This window comes from Leptonotus elevatus, chromosome 17 (assembly GCF_054856555.1).
Source record: "Leptonotus elevatus isolate MCC_2025b chromosome 17, RoL_Lele_1.0, whole genome shotgun sequence".
NCBI classification, from domain to species: domain Eukaryota; kingdom Metazoa; phylum Chordata; class Actinopteri; order Syngnathiformes; family Syngnathidae; genus Leptonotus; species Leptonotus elevatus.
Genome location: NC_141255.1, coordinates 8,121,769 through 8,138,900, shown reverse-complemented (window position 1 = coordinate 8,138,900; position 17,132 = coordinate 8,121,769). Strand labels below are relative to the sequence as shown.

Here is a 17,132-nt window from a genome sequence, read left to right as displayed (position 1 = left end):
TTAATTAACACCATTAGAATGTATCGAATATTTTTTATTTTTCTGGAGAAGAAGAAAAAGGAAAAAAAAAGAAGAATGTATCGAATATTACCTTGCTCCACAGGCTGGGAAGCTTCTGATGTGTCCAGTTGTGTTGATGAAGATGATGGGTTGGAGGAGGAGGAAGATGCCCTGTGCCGGATCACTGTCGCACATTCAGCTGTGAGCCTCCTCTCAGCCTCTTGTGCTTTATTGGGGCTAAAGAGTGTTCTCTTGGTACCCAAGTTCTTTAGAACAAAGTTTACACTTCACCTTTTGAAATATCAGCAAGTAGAAGAAAGACATTAAAACGAGGGATACACTGTGTTGTCACAATAATTTACAATATATATTCACACTGGTTATTATAATTTGTACCTTTTTAGGAGAAATCTGCTCAAAATGATCCCAGACAGGGGATGTTCTCTTCTTTTTCGTTGTGGACTGGACGGTGCGTCCATTGCAAAACGAATCAGATTGAATTGAGGTTTGAAGATGCGAGTTGTGTCAGTGTGTCAGTGTCACCTGTGAGCTCATTGTGGTCTCGGTGCGCCATTTTATTTCGAATCACCCACGAAACTATGTGTTGGCGATGACGTAGGAAGCCCGTCTGGCGAGGCTTGTAGCAACGCGCGTTCCGAGGCTTCGGGCGTGGCCACAAGCGTTCCGAGGCTTCGGGCGTGGCCACAAGCGTTCCGAGGCTTCGGGCGTGGCCACAAGCGTAATCGACACATGCCTCGATGCGCGCTTTGCAGATTTGTTTTCCGGTTTACTCGGCACATGCTTCGGCGCCTCGGCACAGTAGGGCACATCACTAGGTGTCACTCACCGTGCGTTGAGGACGTCCAACTTCTCGCGGAAGAAGCGCCACGCCAAGTTACGGCCTTGAGGGTTGCGGCCCACGTGGATGATCACGTCGATGGCGTCCTGCTCGGCCACCAGGTCCGACGTCAGGGACAAGTTCAATAACCTGACGAACACAAGGCAAGTATTGGCTCAAACCTCCTGTGTTATGTTGTGTCCAACACTTTATGTGTGCTACTTATCGTGTCCTAACTCTGGTGTGTTACTTCCTGCATCCTATTTTGTGTCTGTGTGTTGTGTTCTGTGCGCTACTTCCTGCGTGCACTTTGATATTTCTTTTCGATTTGTGTAGAAGTCAACTTCTTCTTGGATAGTAGGATATTTTAGGCTTTTTGGTCGGGGAGCTTAAAACACCATGCCCCCGACACCCCGTCACATTCAAGCAGGTTAATGATTTCAACTCACGCGCCCCGCCCACCATAGCAGAGTGACCCCTCACACGCACGATGACCACTCAGTGGTGATTTGGCGCCGCCTGCAGGCACGTCCCAACACTAGCAAGCAAGCGGCATAAGAGTCGAGTGTTTTTTCCTAAACTTTCCACTTCTGAGTACCCGCAGAAAACTGAATCAAATAAAGAATATTTGTAAATCCAGTTGAAAAACACGTTTTATTGATTTGATAAAAAAACAGGTAAATTCATTATAATAACAGTAATTCGATATAAATGTGACAGGAACTTATTTCATTTAAAAAAGAAACACTTTTGAAAACACTTTCAAGTTTCAATAATTATATTCAACAATTAGTACATTTATTATCATGAAATAATAAAACCAAAAAATTAAAATGACCGATTAAAATAAACAATTTTACATATCGTGGAATCTTTATATGTTGAAAATGTACCTTTACAGGAGAGCCCCGTTAATTACTGGTAGAACATAATTTTTTTTAGCAAGAATTCCATCTGCTTGATAATTAAACAAACAACTTTTCACATACATTTAAAATCTGTTAATTTGATTAAATAGCTGGATAAAATATAATGAAGTTCATGCTACTAGCAGGACAACGCCTTATCCTCAGTTGTGGCTTATGTACTTGTGCACACAGACACGCACAATCGGACGTGTAGTTATGACCTCAGGTTGCCATGGCGACAAGGACTTTGCCTTGACAATGTTCACAAGACACACAGTGAGACGAGACGACAAGAACAAGAACATGAAGTTGATGTAAGTTTTCCTCTTCTACATTTCAATACTATACATACGTACAGACACACCTTGCTACTTAAAAGCGGGGTTGGTAAGTTAGTTTGTTGTTCGGTCAGTTAGTCGGCAGTGCAATCAGCTGGTTAGATGGGTTGTTCATAGATTTGTTGTTTAGCTATTTCATTGGATGGCCAATCAGTGAATTAGTTACTGGGTTGGTCAGTTAGGCAGTTCATTGGTATCAGTTAGCTGGTTGATTGGTTAATGAACAGTTCACTTAGTTCGCTTGTTAGTCAGTCATTTAGTTTCAAGTAAGTCAACTTCTTCTTGGATAGTAGGTTATTTTAGGTTTTTTGGTCGGTCAGTTGGTTTGCTCATTCGTCGCTGAGTTATTTAGTTGGCCTATTATTTGATTGGCTGGTTATTTTGTTTTTCATTTTCGGTTTGTTAGTTGGTCAACTAGTCGGTTGTTTGGGTGGTTGGTTATTTTATTTTTAAGTTTTTGGTTAGTCTTTTGATTGGTCAGTCGGTTGGTGCGTTTGTCAGTTGCTCGGTCAGTTACTTAGGAAATGTAACGGAAGGAAAATGCTTGGTCAAACAGTTGGATTTAACTTATGGTTACGTCAGAGTGCTCACCAGCAGTAAAGTCATTGTTAAAGCCTTGAGGACCAGGAAGTAGTTGTTGACGTCAACAGTGCAGGAAAGTGCAAATTGGGTGCTCGTAAAAGTAAGACTTTAGCCTCTATTGGCATCTTATCGGAAATCAGGCGACCTTATAATGAGCCAGGAACGTCCCTGATTGGATGGTTTGGTTTTGACGTGATGGATAACATCAACATACTGCCTGTTACTCCTACTGATTATCTGACTTCTTTGCAAAACTTATAAATGCAAATCATTTTGTCATCAAATACTTCTTTCAGGTATTCACTATATTAAAACGAGTCTTTTGATCCCACAGCGGTACCTAAAGAAGTGACCAGTGAGCATGGAGCACCTACAGGAAGTAAGAACATTTATCCGACGTTATGATGCTTTCTGGGAAATCTGCGTCATGTCAGGCAAATAACTTTATGAGCTCAAGTTCCCGTACGGCCATAAAAATTGTCATAAAGATATCCCCTATCAACGGTCGCCACGCCCACCCGTTTGCAGTCGAAGTACGTTGGACAGCGAGTGCGCTAATTATCATCAGACTGACTCCTTGAAAGAAAAATGGATCTGGAGGCTGACAGCAAGCAATTGCTGAGGGAAACGCTGATCGAGCTGGGGCAAGTCAGCTTCAAGTCCTTCAAATTCTACACGGGTCTGCCCCAGAGCGTACAAGAAAGCGCCGACAGGGAGGACATCGTCAACGAGCTAGTGAAGAAGTACAGCAAGAACGCTGTGGAGGAGACCGCCAAGATTTTGGACAAGATTAATGAGTGCAACTTGGCCAAGGAGCTGCGCGGTTTGAATAAAGAAAGTGAGTAAAGCTCATCATCTTGCTTCTTAATCTTGAAAAAAGATGCCTTGATTTATACTCTGCAAATTTTGAATGGAGGCAGCAGGACATTTCATTTGCTGAGGACGCGTTTAGGAGTGGGATTCCCCAACCCTCGTGTAGGTTTGCCCCCTGGTGGTGGTTACAAGGGTTACTGATAGTGCCATGTGTGGCTGACCAGTTAATGGCCACTTATCCGAATATTATTGTAGTCTTGCAGAAATAATTAGCCCTACATTTAGAAACAATGAAGAAGCCTTTAGATTAAAGGTAAAGCGTGTTCAAGAACCAAGTCGAGTCCAGTTGCGCCCTTTAAGCTTTTGTGGATTATCATGACCTGGATGACAAGGTATCCACACGGACCTATAAAGACGGGTTTAGGTGGGACCTCCTTTCAGATTTCAGAAAGCTATATCTGCTATCTTACAACTTTGCAAAGATAATAAACTGTGCAAGCTCTTTTTAAAATATTTATTTCAGGTATTCTCTGTATTAGAGGCAGTCATTTTTCCATACCGTGTGACCATTGTTTTCCTTCAGGTAGCATCTCCTCTGCCGATAACGATCAGATCACCAAATTGAAGCGGGAGCTGCAAGAGAACCTGCGTAGTAACTACATCAACGCTCCAGAGGGTGTCACAAAGCTCAGCAGGCAGCAGTGTCTGGAGGACGTCTACACGGATATCCACATTACCCACGGCTCTGACGCCATCCCGAACAAGCAGCATGAAGTCCTTCAGATGGAGATGTGCGGCTTCGCCAAGAAGTCCATCGAACCGTGTGACATCTTTAAAAGCGCAAGTGGGAAGCCGCAGCCGATACGCATGCTGCTCACCATTGGCTTTGCGGGGATCGGAAAAACCTTCCTGGTGCGCAAGTTTGTGCTGGATTGGGCCAGCGGAAAAACCAACAAAGACGTGCACTTCATATTTCCCTTCACCTTCCGCGAGTTGAATTTGGAGAAAGGGAAAAAAATTTCCTTGGCAAAGCTCATCCGACACTCCATCTGTGAGACCAAGGTCATGAGTGAGGAGATGTTAAATAATATCTTTGTCAGGCTGCAAGAATCCGGGAAGGTTGACTACGACCGCAGCAGCATCAAGATTTTGTTTGTGCTGGACGGACTGGACGAGTGCCGCCTCAAACTGGACCTGACCAACAAGACGAAGGTGGACCTTGACGTGACCAAAGCCTACCCTGTGGAGGTGCTCCTGTCACACCTCATCAAGAAGAACATTCTTCCCTGCGCCCGGGTTTGGATAACCACACGGCCTGCGACGGCTCACGACATCCCGCAGCGCCTGATCAACAGCTTAACAGAGGTGCAAGGATTCAGTGATTCCCAGAGGCTGGACTACTTCAGGAAGAGGTTCCCAGATAAGGAGGACATCATTAAGCACATCCAGAAATCTCGCACCATCTTCATCATGTGCCACCTGCCCATCTTCTGCTGGCTCACCAGCACAGTTCTTCAGGATTATTTGGACACTGAAAAGGAGGGAGAGCTGCCCAAAACCCTGACTGAGTTGTGCACAGAGTTCCTACGTTATCACCTGGTTAAGTCTAAGGAAAGACAGACAGAAAAGAGCATCAAGTATGTCAAAGACCTCGCAAAGCTTGCGTTTGACCACCTGATGAAAAAAAGTCATATTTTCTTTGAGAAGGACCTGCAGAAAAGTGGCTTTGATTACCTTGGGGCCGCAAAACATTCTGGAATGTTTACTGAGGTGTTTAAGGAGGTGCAACCACTAAAGAAAAACCAACAGTCCAAGATGTTTTAGTTCATCCACTTGACCATCCAGGAGTATCTGGCTGCTCTGTACGTGATGATGAGCCTCTTCCATGACAAAAAGAACGTCCTAGCCGATTCGGTGCAGTCACTGAAAAGTCTTTTCATGACGAAGAAGAAGCTCATCGTTCAGGTCCATGAGACTGCTATCGACAAAGCCTCCAAGAGCGACGGAAACCTGGACTTGTTTCTCCGCTTCCTCTTGGGCCTTTCTTTGCAGTCCAACCAGGACCTCCTTGGTGAACTGCTGAAGGCCCCTAAGGACTCAGGACGTAGCAACTCAGAAACAGTCCTATTGATCAGGAAAAGGATAGAGCAGAACTCTCCAGAGAAGAACATCAACTTGTTCTACTGTCTAAAGGAGATGAAAGATGACTCCCTGCTGGAGCAGATCCAAAGATACTTAAATTCAGGACAGTTTTTCACGGAATATCCCCTTCCGGCCATGTGGTCGGCCCTGGTCTTCTTCTTACTGACATCTGACGAAGCAATGAATTGCTTTGACCTTCAGCCGTACTCTGCCTCGGGGGAAGGGTTTGCGATGCTGCTACCAGTGATCAAGGCTTCTCAAAAATCATTTTACGTGCCCTAAAGTCAGCAGGCATCATGTTTAGCTTGCGGTGATTCAAGCTTCTTGCTTGTATTTCCCAGGCTATATAACTGCAAACTGAACAAGAAAAGCTGTGAGATGCTGGCCTCCGTTCTCAGCTCACCATCCAACCTGAGGGATCTGGATCTCAGTGACAACGACCTGTACGACGATGGAGTCGAGATCCTCTCGGCCGGACTGGCAAAGCCACACTGCAAATTACAAGTCCTCAGGTAAAGATGTCTTCTTATAGATCTTGAGTGGTTCCTGTTGAACAATCAATGGAATTAAGAAGTGTTTATTATGTGCTAGTTTTAATATTAAATGTTGTTTTACTTTGTGGGTAAGAACATATCAGTCATCCTTCATGTTGAACAAAGCACATGTTAGCATTAGCAGTGACATTTTGTGTGCCATTAGCGGTTTGTCAGCACATTAAAGACCCGTTAGCGCCGCCCACCGTGTTATCTGGGCCGCACCATTGGCCCCTGGCAGGAGGTCCAATTAAGAAGACTGACGAGCGAAAGCCAACGATGCGACACTGCCGCTTCAGCGCCATCAATCAGCCAATCAGCTCCTCACACCGACTCCTCCCATCGCAGTCAATTGCAGAGCTCATTTGTCTCTCACACACACAAACACACACAGACACGTATATTGTATGAAAACGTTCCTTGTTTTCCGCGTGTTCATAATGTTGATTATCAGAATCAGACAATGAGATCGGTGAAATCCGGTTTTTCTTCGAAGGATTTATTTTCATAAGCTTATGGACACACAAAGAGCGGCGGCCAAACGCCGCCATTTTCCTTCCCCATGTGTAACGCTCCTCCCACGTGCAAAACACTAATATCCTTCAGTTATCCCAAAAGCCCCTCCCCTTTCGCTTCCACCAATCCTCAGCCGCGCCCCTCCTCTTTCTCTTCTTCCTTTACTGTCCCTCCCTCTGCTGCCCCCAAGCAGTCACAAGATAGAAAACAGAACATCATTCAATACAAATGGCCAGATACTTGATTGATATGTAAACAGAGCAAGCCAGACATCCTGTCTCAACCTCCCCCCCCCCCCCCCCCCCTGCCACCCTCTGCTGGTTGTTTAGTGAGGTAAGAAGCAGGAAGAAATGTTCAAACGTTTGGTCACTCATCAATCTTTGCTGAGTCAATTAAAAACAGTTATAACTAAAATCAAAACAGTTATAATTAAATTGAAACAGAAGTTTCACTTCAACACCCAAAAAAAACACACACGCAGAGAAACAAACAAACCACACGCACGCGAGAGAGGAAATGTCCATCTTTCAAGAGGGCGCCAACACTTCTTCTTTGGCTTACGGTTACCTCCGTGACTTTCCACCTCAAATAGTTTCCTTAACTTCTTTCCTCACTATCTTCTTTTTCGGTCGTCTGAACGATGCTCGTTTATCTTTTCCGCCTCAAGGACGAGGCAGCGATGAATTTGGACACAGGCATTGTCTGTGTCATGGCCGCGAAGGAGGGTGCGTAACAGGAAGTGACGTCGTGAGTCAGGCTGGATGAATGAACGGCGGCGTGATGAAAGGAGGGAGGAAGACGAGAAGGGTGCGAAAGGTGCAAACGAGTCAACGCAAGTCAAGACGGGACCAGCCGCCCTCCTGCCACCCGTTGCCATGGTGACTGTCTAACACGCACACATGCCGTGATGCTGTTTGCGCCATCACAGGTTGTGCGCGTGTGTTCCATTCATGTGGAATTTGTGTATCCATCACGAGTCTTACCTGAGCTGTCAGTTGGATCCACCCCCTTTTTGTCTCTCAGCCATTCAACATAAGACAAAAACTCCAGGCTGTACAAACTGAAACATGAGCGAAAATAACCTCTCTCTCTCTCTCTCTCACACACACAAGCGCACAAGTACCACTAGTACTTTTGATGCATAAAATTTCCCCACAAAAAACTGATCACTTTAAAGAAAGGCCTAAATACCCCAATATAGCATTTTTTCCTTAAAATTACATGAAATTAAAGTCAATTTTCTATTCTTCTAATTTCTAGTTTGATTGAAAAATGGCCACAAGAGGGAGGCTGATACCAGTCGGGAGTACCAATATCTTGAAATAATGCCTGGTATCGGCCCCATAGTGTATAGTGTGTTTATAGCGTGTGTTCATGCGTGTGGTAATCTATGATGAGCGCAACAGGAATTTGCAATGTCAAATCTGAGTTAATCCAGGACACCAATTGGCTCGTGTCCAGTGTGCATGTGTGCGTGATTAGCCAGATTAGAACGTGGCGGATTAGATTAACTCGAGTTTACAGTCAGGTTACATGATCGCACAAAGCACATAGTCAGTGTGTCAGTCGCCACAGCGACGGTCACCCGAGACCTGACCTGTGTCTGCGCCATAGGTGTGTGTGCGTACCTGCCACAGAGCGTCCGATGCTGTACAGGTGGGCAATGTCTGGGTTGGAGGCGTTGACCTGGAGGAGGTAACTCTCCATCTCGCGGTTGCTATGGGAACGAAAGTCTAGCATCATGGCGGCGGAGACAAGCATGAGGAGGAGGAAGAGGAAGAGTTGTGACATGCCTGCAGAGACAAAAAAACTATATTTAAACGAGACTATGTACATTATATAGAATTATACTAGTATCGATTTTCAATTCTACAGATTACTATCTGTATGTCTCTCTCGCTCTCATATATATATATATATACACACCTATACATGACACAAGCGTCTTGAAAAATATTCCTGAAACGTCTGTCCGGTGACGTCACGACGCCTCACTTACCTGCGTGCGTCCTCCGCCTGCCGAAGTCCACGCGAGCCTGCGAGCACGAGGGAGCGCTCCTTCTGCTTGGCGGCACGGCCCGCAAGGGAGGAGCGAGGGGACGGGGACCTTAAAACACCACGCCCCCGACACCCTGTCACATTCAAGCCGGTTAATGATCTCAACTCACGCGCCCCGCCCACCACAGCAGAGTGACCCCTCACACGCACGATGACCACTCAGTGGTGATTTGGCGCCGCCTGCAGGCACGTCCCAACAAAAGCAAGCAAGCGGCATAAGAGTCCAGTGTTTTTTCCTAAACTTTCCACTTCATAGTACCCGCAGAAAACGGAATCAAATAAAAATCAATAAAAATTGTTTTTATTGATTTGATAAAAAAACAGGTGAATTCATTATAATAACGGTAACTTGATATAAATGTGACAGGAACTTATTTCATTTAAAAAAGAAACACTTTTGAAAACACTTTAAATTTTCAATAATTATATTCAACAATTAGTACATTTATTATCATGAAATAATAAAACCAAAAAATGAAAATGACCGATTAAAATAAACTGGAATGTTTACTGAGGTGTTTAAGGAGGTACAACCACTAAAGAAAAACCGACAGTTCAAGATGTTTCAGTTCATCCACTTGACCATCCAGGAGTATCTGGCTGCTCTGTACGTGATGATGAGCCTCTTCCATGACAAAAAGAACGTCCTAGCCGATTCAGAGTGGTCACTGAAAAATCTTCTCATGACGAAGAAGAAGCTCATCGTTCAGGTCCATGAGAATGCTATCGACAAAGCCTCCAAGAGCGACGGAAACCTGGACTTGTTTCTCCGCTTCCTCTTGGGCCTTTCTTTGCAGTCCAACCAGGACCTCCTTGGTGAACTGCTGAAGGCCCCTAAGGACTCAGGACGTAGCAACTCAGAAACAGTCCTATTGATCGAGGAAAGGATGAAGCAGAACTCTCCAGAGAAGAACATCAACTTGTTCTACTGTCTAAACAAAATGAAAGATGACTCCCTGCTGCAGCAGATCCAAAGATACTTAAATTTAGGACCGTTTCTCATGGAAAGTCCCCCTCTGGCCATGTGGTCGGCCCTGGTCTTCTTCTTACTGACATCTGACGAAGCAATGAATTGCTTTGACCTTCAGCCGTACTCTGCCTCGGGGGAAGGGTTCGCGATGCTGCTACTAGTGATCAAGGCTTCTCAAAAATCATTGTACGTGCCCTAAAGTCAGCAGGCATCATGTTTAGCTTGCGGTGATTCAAGCTTCTTGCTTGTATTCTCCAGGCTAAATAACTGCAAACTGAACAAGAAAAGCTGTGAGATGCTGGCCTCCGTTCTCAGCTCACCATCCAACCTGAGGGATCTGGATCTCAGTGACAACGACCTGTACGACGATGGAGTCGAGATCCTCTCGGCCGGACTGGCAAAGCCACACTGCATCTTACAAGTCCTCAGGTAAAGATGTCTTCTTATAGATCTTGAGTGGTTCCTGTTGAACATTCAATGGAATCACTGCGGTTAATAGCCAAGCAGAAGAATCACAAAAGACTTCCATGGAGCCTCCAGTTTTTATCATGTTCCTGTCCTGACTTCAGGCGGTATTTTCCTTTGTTGCAGGCTGTCGGGCTGCATGATCACAACTCAAGGATGCGTTTCATTGGCCAAGGCTCTCGAGTTGAACCCCTCCCACCTTCAAGTGCTGGACCTGAGCTACAATAACCCGGGAGAGGAGGGAAAGAGGGTCTTAACGGTGGTCCAAATGGATCCTAGCACCAGCCTGAAGACTCTCAAGTAGGATCTAAACAGTGTTGATCTTTTAAAGTGCTTGTTCATGTTGAATTATGACACTTGGCGTCTTTCTTCAGTCTTGACTGCAGCGGCAAAGAACGTTTGATTCCTGGCAAAAAGAAATGTGAGTTGTTTTAATTGTTAATGACTAAAGACTTTAAAGATGTAAAGATGCCTTCTTGTCTCTTTCAGATTTCTGTAGCCCCACATTGGACCCCAACACGGCTCACAACTTCCTCCAATTATCAGACCACCACAAGACGGTGACGGTGGTGCGGGAGAAGCAGCATTACTCCTCAAACCCGCAGAGGTTCACTTACTGGCGTCAGGTTCTTTGCAACAACGGACTGAGTGGACGCTGCTACTGGGAGGTGGACTTGGAGGGGGAGGTCTATATTGGCGTGACGTACGACAGCATCCGGCGGATCGGGGATGGTTCCACCGCGCGTCTCGGAGCCACGGAAGCCTCTTCTGTGCTGCTGTGCAATCAAAATAGCATTTACTCGATGCACAACCTGAGCAGAACGAGCTATTCCATAGCCTACTCCTTTACGGCATCTAGAAGGGTAGGTGTATTCCTGGATCATCCCCGGGGCAAGTTGTCCTTCTACAGAGTGACTTCGGAGGGGATGATACATCTACACACCTACTACAGCACCTTTACGCAGCCACTTTATCCGGCTTTCGGTTTCGGCTTTGATGATGGATTTGACGGCTTGGGGCATTCTGTGTCGATCAGTGTGGAAAGCGAGCCCACATATACCCACCCCCCTCTAAGATAGAAGCACCCCCACAGAAAAATCCTGTCCCAGACCAGGACCATGGTAAAAAAGCAAACAATTCTGTCCTGTACAACTCCCACTCCTCTCCTTTTCCCGTTCAGAATGACTTCCACTCCTGTACCGCTCCCATTTTGGATGTCAGCGACATTAAAAAAAAGTTGACTAACAGGAGAATCCCATATAAATGTCAGCCTCTATTCTGAGCCCATTCTGCAACACAACCCACACTGACATGTTTCACAATACTGTGTGAAGTGACGTCCTCAGTGTGGGATGGATTTGGGTACTGTAATCAACACCTGGGGCAGCAGAGGGGGCCCTTGCCTCACTCACCGCACAGTGGCGCACAGCACTGTGCTATTAGAACTCATCGGTGAACGGAACAGTGAGCAACTCATTTGTTCAACTCATTGTCATCATACAAGTAAGGCAACTGTATGACATGCTTATGTAGTGAGCCAACATCTTTGTTTATATCTTTAGATTTTTTTTTAAGCCAATGTTGCTAGCGCTAGCTGAGCAGATATCATACTAATGCTTTCTGTGTGTTTTTTTTGGTTGGTTTAATATTAGATTATGTAATATATGAAACATTTATGTTTCGATTCAATGCTAGATATAAAAGTTAAAGTACCACTGACTGTAACGCCCATCTAGGCGGGGTGAACTTAATGCCTTTTTAATCTTTGCACTTTTATTTTTTTATACTGTTGTGACCTTTACTCTACTATTTTTATTTTACTTTGTAGCACTTTGAGATGCTGATGTATGTAAATTGCATTATGAATTAAATCCATTATTATTATTATTATTGTTATTATTATTATTACTATTATTAACTTGCATTTGACCCATCCTCGGAGATCATTTGGTGATCTCAACCCTTAATTCCAAGCAGGGAGGCAAATGAGTGTCATTTTTATAGTCTTTGGTATGACCCGGCTGAAGATTAGACCCAAGTCCTCCCAGTCTCAGGTCGGACACTCTACCACTAAACCACTGAGCTGGTCAGATAGGGAAGCTTTGATCCACTTTTTGTTAAAGAGTTTTCATGCATTTATGGTTTAATTTTGCTTGAGTTTTTTTGTATATTAATTTAACCGGAAAAAAATATTACAAAGCGGTAATTCATTTGATGTTTTTTTTTATTTCAAAGTAGTGAAAAATATTAGATCTCTCATTTAAACTTTCCTATTAATGTTGACATTTTGACAACAGGAGAATCCCATATAAATGTCAGCCTCTATTCTGAGCCCATTATGCAACACAACCCACACTGACATGTTTCACAATACTGTGTGAAGTAAAGTCATCAGTGTGGGATGGATTTGGGTACTGTAATCAACACCTGGGGCAGCAGAGGGGGCCCTTGCCTCACTCACCGCACAGTGGCGCACAGCACTGTGCTATTAGAACTCATCGGTGAACGGAACAGTGAGCAACTCATTTGTTCAACTCATTGTCATCATACAAGTAAGGCAACTGTATTACATGCTTATGTACTGTGCCAACATCTTTGTTTATATCTTTAGATTTTTTTTTTAAGCCAATGTTGCTAGCGCTAGCTGAGCAGATATTGTTGGATTATTAACATTGTTTTTCTGTTTCAATTTATATTTAAGCTTTGATCCACTTTTTGTTAGAGTTTTCATGCATTTATGGTTTAATTTTACTTGAGTTTTTTTTTTGTATATTAATTTAACCGGAAAAAAATATTACAAAGCGGTAATTCATTTGATGTTTTTTTTATTTCAAAGTAGTGAAAAATATTAGATCTCTCATTTAAACTTTCCTATTAATGTTGACATTTTGACAGCGTTAAATATTTGAGACAGCTTAAAAATTTTGATTGTGAATTTGTGTCAACATTCAAAAACTACATCAAATTACATGAAGTAAAAAAGGTTTATTTGTGTTAAGAAACAAAGGCAATTCTTTAATTATGGCCACTTGAGAATTAATTAGTTTTCTACAACTGAACAACATTTTTAGGTTGCACTAAATTAATTATTTACATGGGTCAAAGCTAAGATAGTAGCTTCATCATTTTTAAAGCTCATCTAATGTTTACTTTTTACTGTATGTAGTTTATTAAGAAGTGTTTATTATGTGCTAGTTTTAATATTAAATGTTGTTTTAATTTGTGGGTAAGAACACATCAGTCATCCTTCATGTTGAACAAAGCACATGTTAGCATTAGCGGTGACATTTTCTGTGCCATTAGCGGTTTGTCAGCACATTAAACACCTGTTAGCGCCGCCCACCGTGTTATCTGGGCCGCACCATTGGCCCCTGGCAGGAGGTCCAATTAAGAAGACTGACGAGCGAAAGCCAACGATGCAACACTGCCGCCTCAGCGCCATCAATCAGCCAATCAGCTCCTCACACCGACTCCTCCCATCGCAGCCAATTGCAGAGCTCATTTGTCTCTCACATACACAAACACACACAGACACATACACTAAAACAAACACACGCAGAGAAACAAACAAACCACACACATGTGAGAGAGGAATTGTCCATCTTTGAAGAGGGTGCCAACACTTTTTCTTTGGCTTACGGTTACCTCCATGACTTTCCACCTCAAATTGTTTCCTAAACTTCTTTCCTCACTATCTTCTTTTTCTGTCGTCTGAACGATGCTCATTTATCTTTTCCGCCTCAAGGACAAGGCAGCGATGGCGGCCATTACTGCTGGTCACAGGCGTATAATGCTCAAATAATAGTGTCATAATTATGATTCAATACATTATCAGCGTGCGGGTGTGGGCGGGGCCTGGACAGGAAGTGACATCGCAGACAGGAGTCGAGATGTTGACTTTAGAAAAGCTACTCATGTGACTGTCACCATGGCAACTGTCAAAGAGGAGACGTGGAATTATACTTAGGAAAGGGTAAATTTTATTATTGTCAAATTAAATATGCTCGCACATGCACACTCCAAAACAAAGAATATCAGCTGTGTTGTTTGCGCTTTATTAATCCTCGTGCTTCCTGTCTAATCGCAGCCTGCCAGACTCCTTATACACACACACACACACACACACACACACACCACTCTTTTGTATTGACCTATTACACCTGACGTCACAGCCCTCGTGGGAACGCCCCTTCGGGGACACTGGACGCCACTTTGCCTGTATTAAAACCATTGAATCTCGTACAGTTCTTTATATAATCGATAATCTTATAAAATGGTCGTATCTTGTTGTGCGGTCAGTTGTACAGACAGACAAAGGAGTAAACCAAATGTTGCTTTTTATTGCATACCTACTAATGAAGATAAAAGACGAAGATTGATAGCAGCAATCAACAGAAAGGACTGTCAGCCCACAAAGTATTCACGGATATGCGAGGTTAGTGGATACATGTTCATACATTTTACTAGTAAACGTACACTCTAACAAAGATTGTAATGGAGGTGTCGAATTGCCTGTTTCAAATCACATTAACGCGCGCGCACGCACGCACACACGCACTGCTCAGCTCCATTTCAGTCCCTTGTCAACAATGTGCTTCCACACGCATTGAAGTTAGACAAGAAAGATCATCCACACGCACACGCACACTACGAGAATGAGTCACAAGATGAAGGCTGCGCTACATTCAGGGTCTCCATTTGAAAGTACGAGCAGAAACAATCATCTACTGTCAACTTGTGTGAGTTTTCCTGGTGCACAACTCCGCCCCAACTTGCAAATACGCGAGGTGAATTGTTGAAGGACTTAAAGTGAAACTCAATTCTTCTTCTTTGATTTATTATTTTCTTCAAGTTCGAATAAAATAACTTGCAACCGTCTAGGTTGGAATAGCTTGCTAACCTTCAAAATGAACAGAAAAGATATGCATCAAATAACTGACAAATATTTTCTCAAAGTTTTAATAAATATTAAATGTTGCTAATGTAAATGTACTTGATTCAACCAAAATGAGCTTGGCATGTTAATGATTTGAATGGCTTGGCTTACTAACATTTATTTTATACCCAAGTGTTAAGTTCACACAACGTTTCAATAATTGGACAGCAGAGCAAACTTTGATTGGCTGCTAAATGTCCAATTAATCGTTGCCTCATAGACGCGGGTTTACTAGCACTCGGCTTTTTCCTGCTGGATTTGCTACTTGTGTCTGGATCTTGATATTTTATCTGCCTAATTTAAGTCTGGTGTTTTTTTGTTTTTGTTTTTTTACATGGGTCCTGACCTCAAATCAAAAGTTATGCAACATCGCCATCTTCAGGGATTTTCTTGGAAAATTTCTTCCTGGACCCCAAAAAGTTTTTCAACCACTGTGTTGTAGTATTAGACATGCTGTTATTCTGAATTTGACACTCAAATATTCTCCCTATTTACACAGCTTTATTTACAGCACACAGTTTTGCATAGAGAAGCTGTTGCCTTGGCAACGAGCCACCACACTTATCAGAAAATTACACTTTTTCACTCTTTTTTTCTTAAGCTGCTGCCTTATCTGGAATGGTAGACGGCATTTTTGTCACTTTCTACTTTCCCTTCATATTCTTTAATATATTTATACATTCACTTTCCTCACAATTATCTCCTCCTTCTTCTTCCTCGTTTCCTCTCCAGCAAAAATCTTGCATTTGGGTGAAAGAACACGTCAGGATGAAGCTGTCAGGGAAAAAAGGCGGAACGAGGAAGAGGATTAGGCTCACACACTAAACAATCCGAGAAACTTTCCAAATGTATGCAGGAACACTTAGAGAAGGCGGTGCAGCATTTAGCCTCCTAGCATGTGGCCAAAGGTAGCATTTCTGTCATCATCTGAATCAAACAAAACCTTTGCTTTTACTTTGCAAAACAAGGATCAACATTTTTTGCCTATTTTCTGACATGTTATGGACCAAAGCAGTAATTTAATAACACAATTAAATTTTGTTCATTTTCTGCACTGTCAATTTGAAATAAAGTCCTAATAAATAAATAAAGGGATGGAAATTAAATCTTTCTTATCTCAATTCAGGAATTAATCAGCAAAATATCAGAAAAAAAGCTCGCTCTCTCTCTCTAAAAAAAACAACAAAATCAGCAAAATAACCGACAGATTGAATATTAAAATAATTGTTAGTTGCTATTAAAATTAAGTGGGATTTTTTTGTTGTTGTCCCCAGTGTTGAATTATTAACATTGTTTTTCAGTTTCAATTTATATTTTAGCCGTTTTGGATTTAGTTATAGCTGTGTAGCTCAATGAATAGAATTGTCTATTGTATTCTTATCTGTCTCTTTCGCCTGAGAAGAAAAGGGCAACAAGTTATTTTCCATGTTATCTAGAAGGGAGTGTAGTCTAGTACCGGTCTCAGCCGGTCGAAGTGAGACAGGCTGATTTATTATTGTTTAGGTCTAATCTGATTTGTATTCCTGAGAACTTCTGCCTTTTTATGAAGGGGAGGAGGCTTTTCGTATTCACCCACTTTTCAATAAATAATGATGTGCAGGAGAAGGAGGGGCACACTTTTGAACAGAACACTGCTTGGGTGACTTCAATTGTGTGATCAGAAGCTTCTGTTAAAATGATACCTTTGCAAAGGGACTTCTTCACCAGAATCTCACCATTCAGTTAATTGAACACGAAAAGAGTAGAATACAAATATTGTCTACTCTAACACCAGTCAGCTAACATGTAGCCTGCTAGCATGCTGATTGCTAGCTCCACAGCTGAAGCACATTAAGTGAAAGAAGTAAAATATAAAGTTGTAAACCTTTGAAGAAGTTCCCCAGTCCGGGTGGTCGATTAGCCCCGAGCTGGCTTGGCATTTAGCCTGCTAATAAGTAGCCTGCTAGCATGCTGACATCCAGTGTGTCCTGCTTGCTCCACAAGTGAATACATTTGTCAACCTCTGAGAAACGTCCTGCAGTCCAACAGTTAGC

At 43.0% G+C, this 17,132-nt stretch overlaps 2 protein-coding genes across 3 annotated transcripts; one reads left to right on the top strand and one right to left on the bottom strand.

Moving 5' to 3' along the window:
• Positions 1 to 100: 100 nt before the first annotated feature.
• Positions 101 to 17,087, bottom strand: LOC147159612 (uncharacterized). Of its 2 annotated transcripts, XM_086059677.1 has the most exons (5): positions 16,964 to 17,087; positions 15,794 to 15,873; positions 8,670 to 8,777; positions 8,299 to 8,463; positions 101 to 988 (listed from the first exon to the last, which is right to left on the bottom strand). In XM_086059677.1, exons 2-5 carry the CDS (start codon positions 15,843 to 15,845, stop codon positions 981 to 983), a joined length of 333 nt encoding a protein of 110 aa, XP_085915803.1. In that variant the 5' UTR covers positions 15,846 to 15,873; positions 16,964 to 17,087; the 3' UTR covers positions 101 to 980. The 2 variants fall into 2 exon arrangements, 1 of the variants encoding a protein (XP_085915803.1); XR_015090532.1 differs by lacking the exons at positions 101 to 988; positions 15,794 to 15,873; positions 16,964 to 17,087 and having other exon boundaries at positions 6,975 to 8,403; positions 8,670 to 8,851.
• Positions 599 to 12,047, top strand: LOC147159613 (NACHT, LRR and PYD domains-containing protein 3-like). Its single transcript, XM_086059680.1, has 8 exons — positions 599 to 1,002; positions 3,001 to 3,508; positions 4,067 to 5,249; positions 9,244 to 9,884; positions 9,957 to 10,127; positions 10,290 to 10,463; positions 10,538 to 10,584; positions 10,653 to 12,047. The coding sequence occupies exons 2-8, from the start codon at positions 3,255 to 3,257 to the stop codon at positions 11,240 to 11,242; spliced, it is 3,060 nt and encodes a 1,019-aa protein (XP_085915806.1). The 5' UTR covers positions 599 to 1,002; positions 3,001 to 3,254; the 3' UTR covers positions 11,243 to 12,047.
• Positions 17,088 to 17,132: the final 45 nt, after the last annotated feature.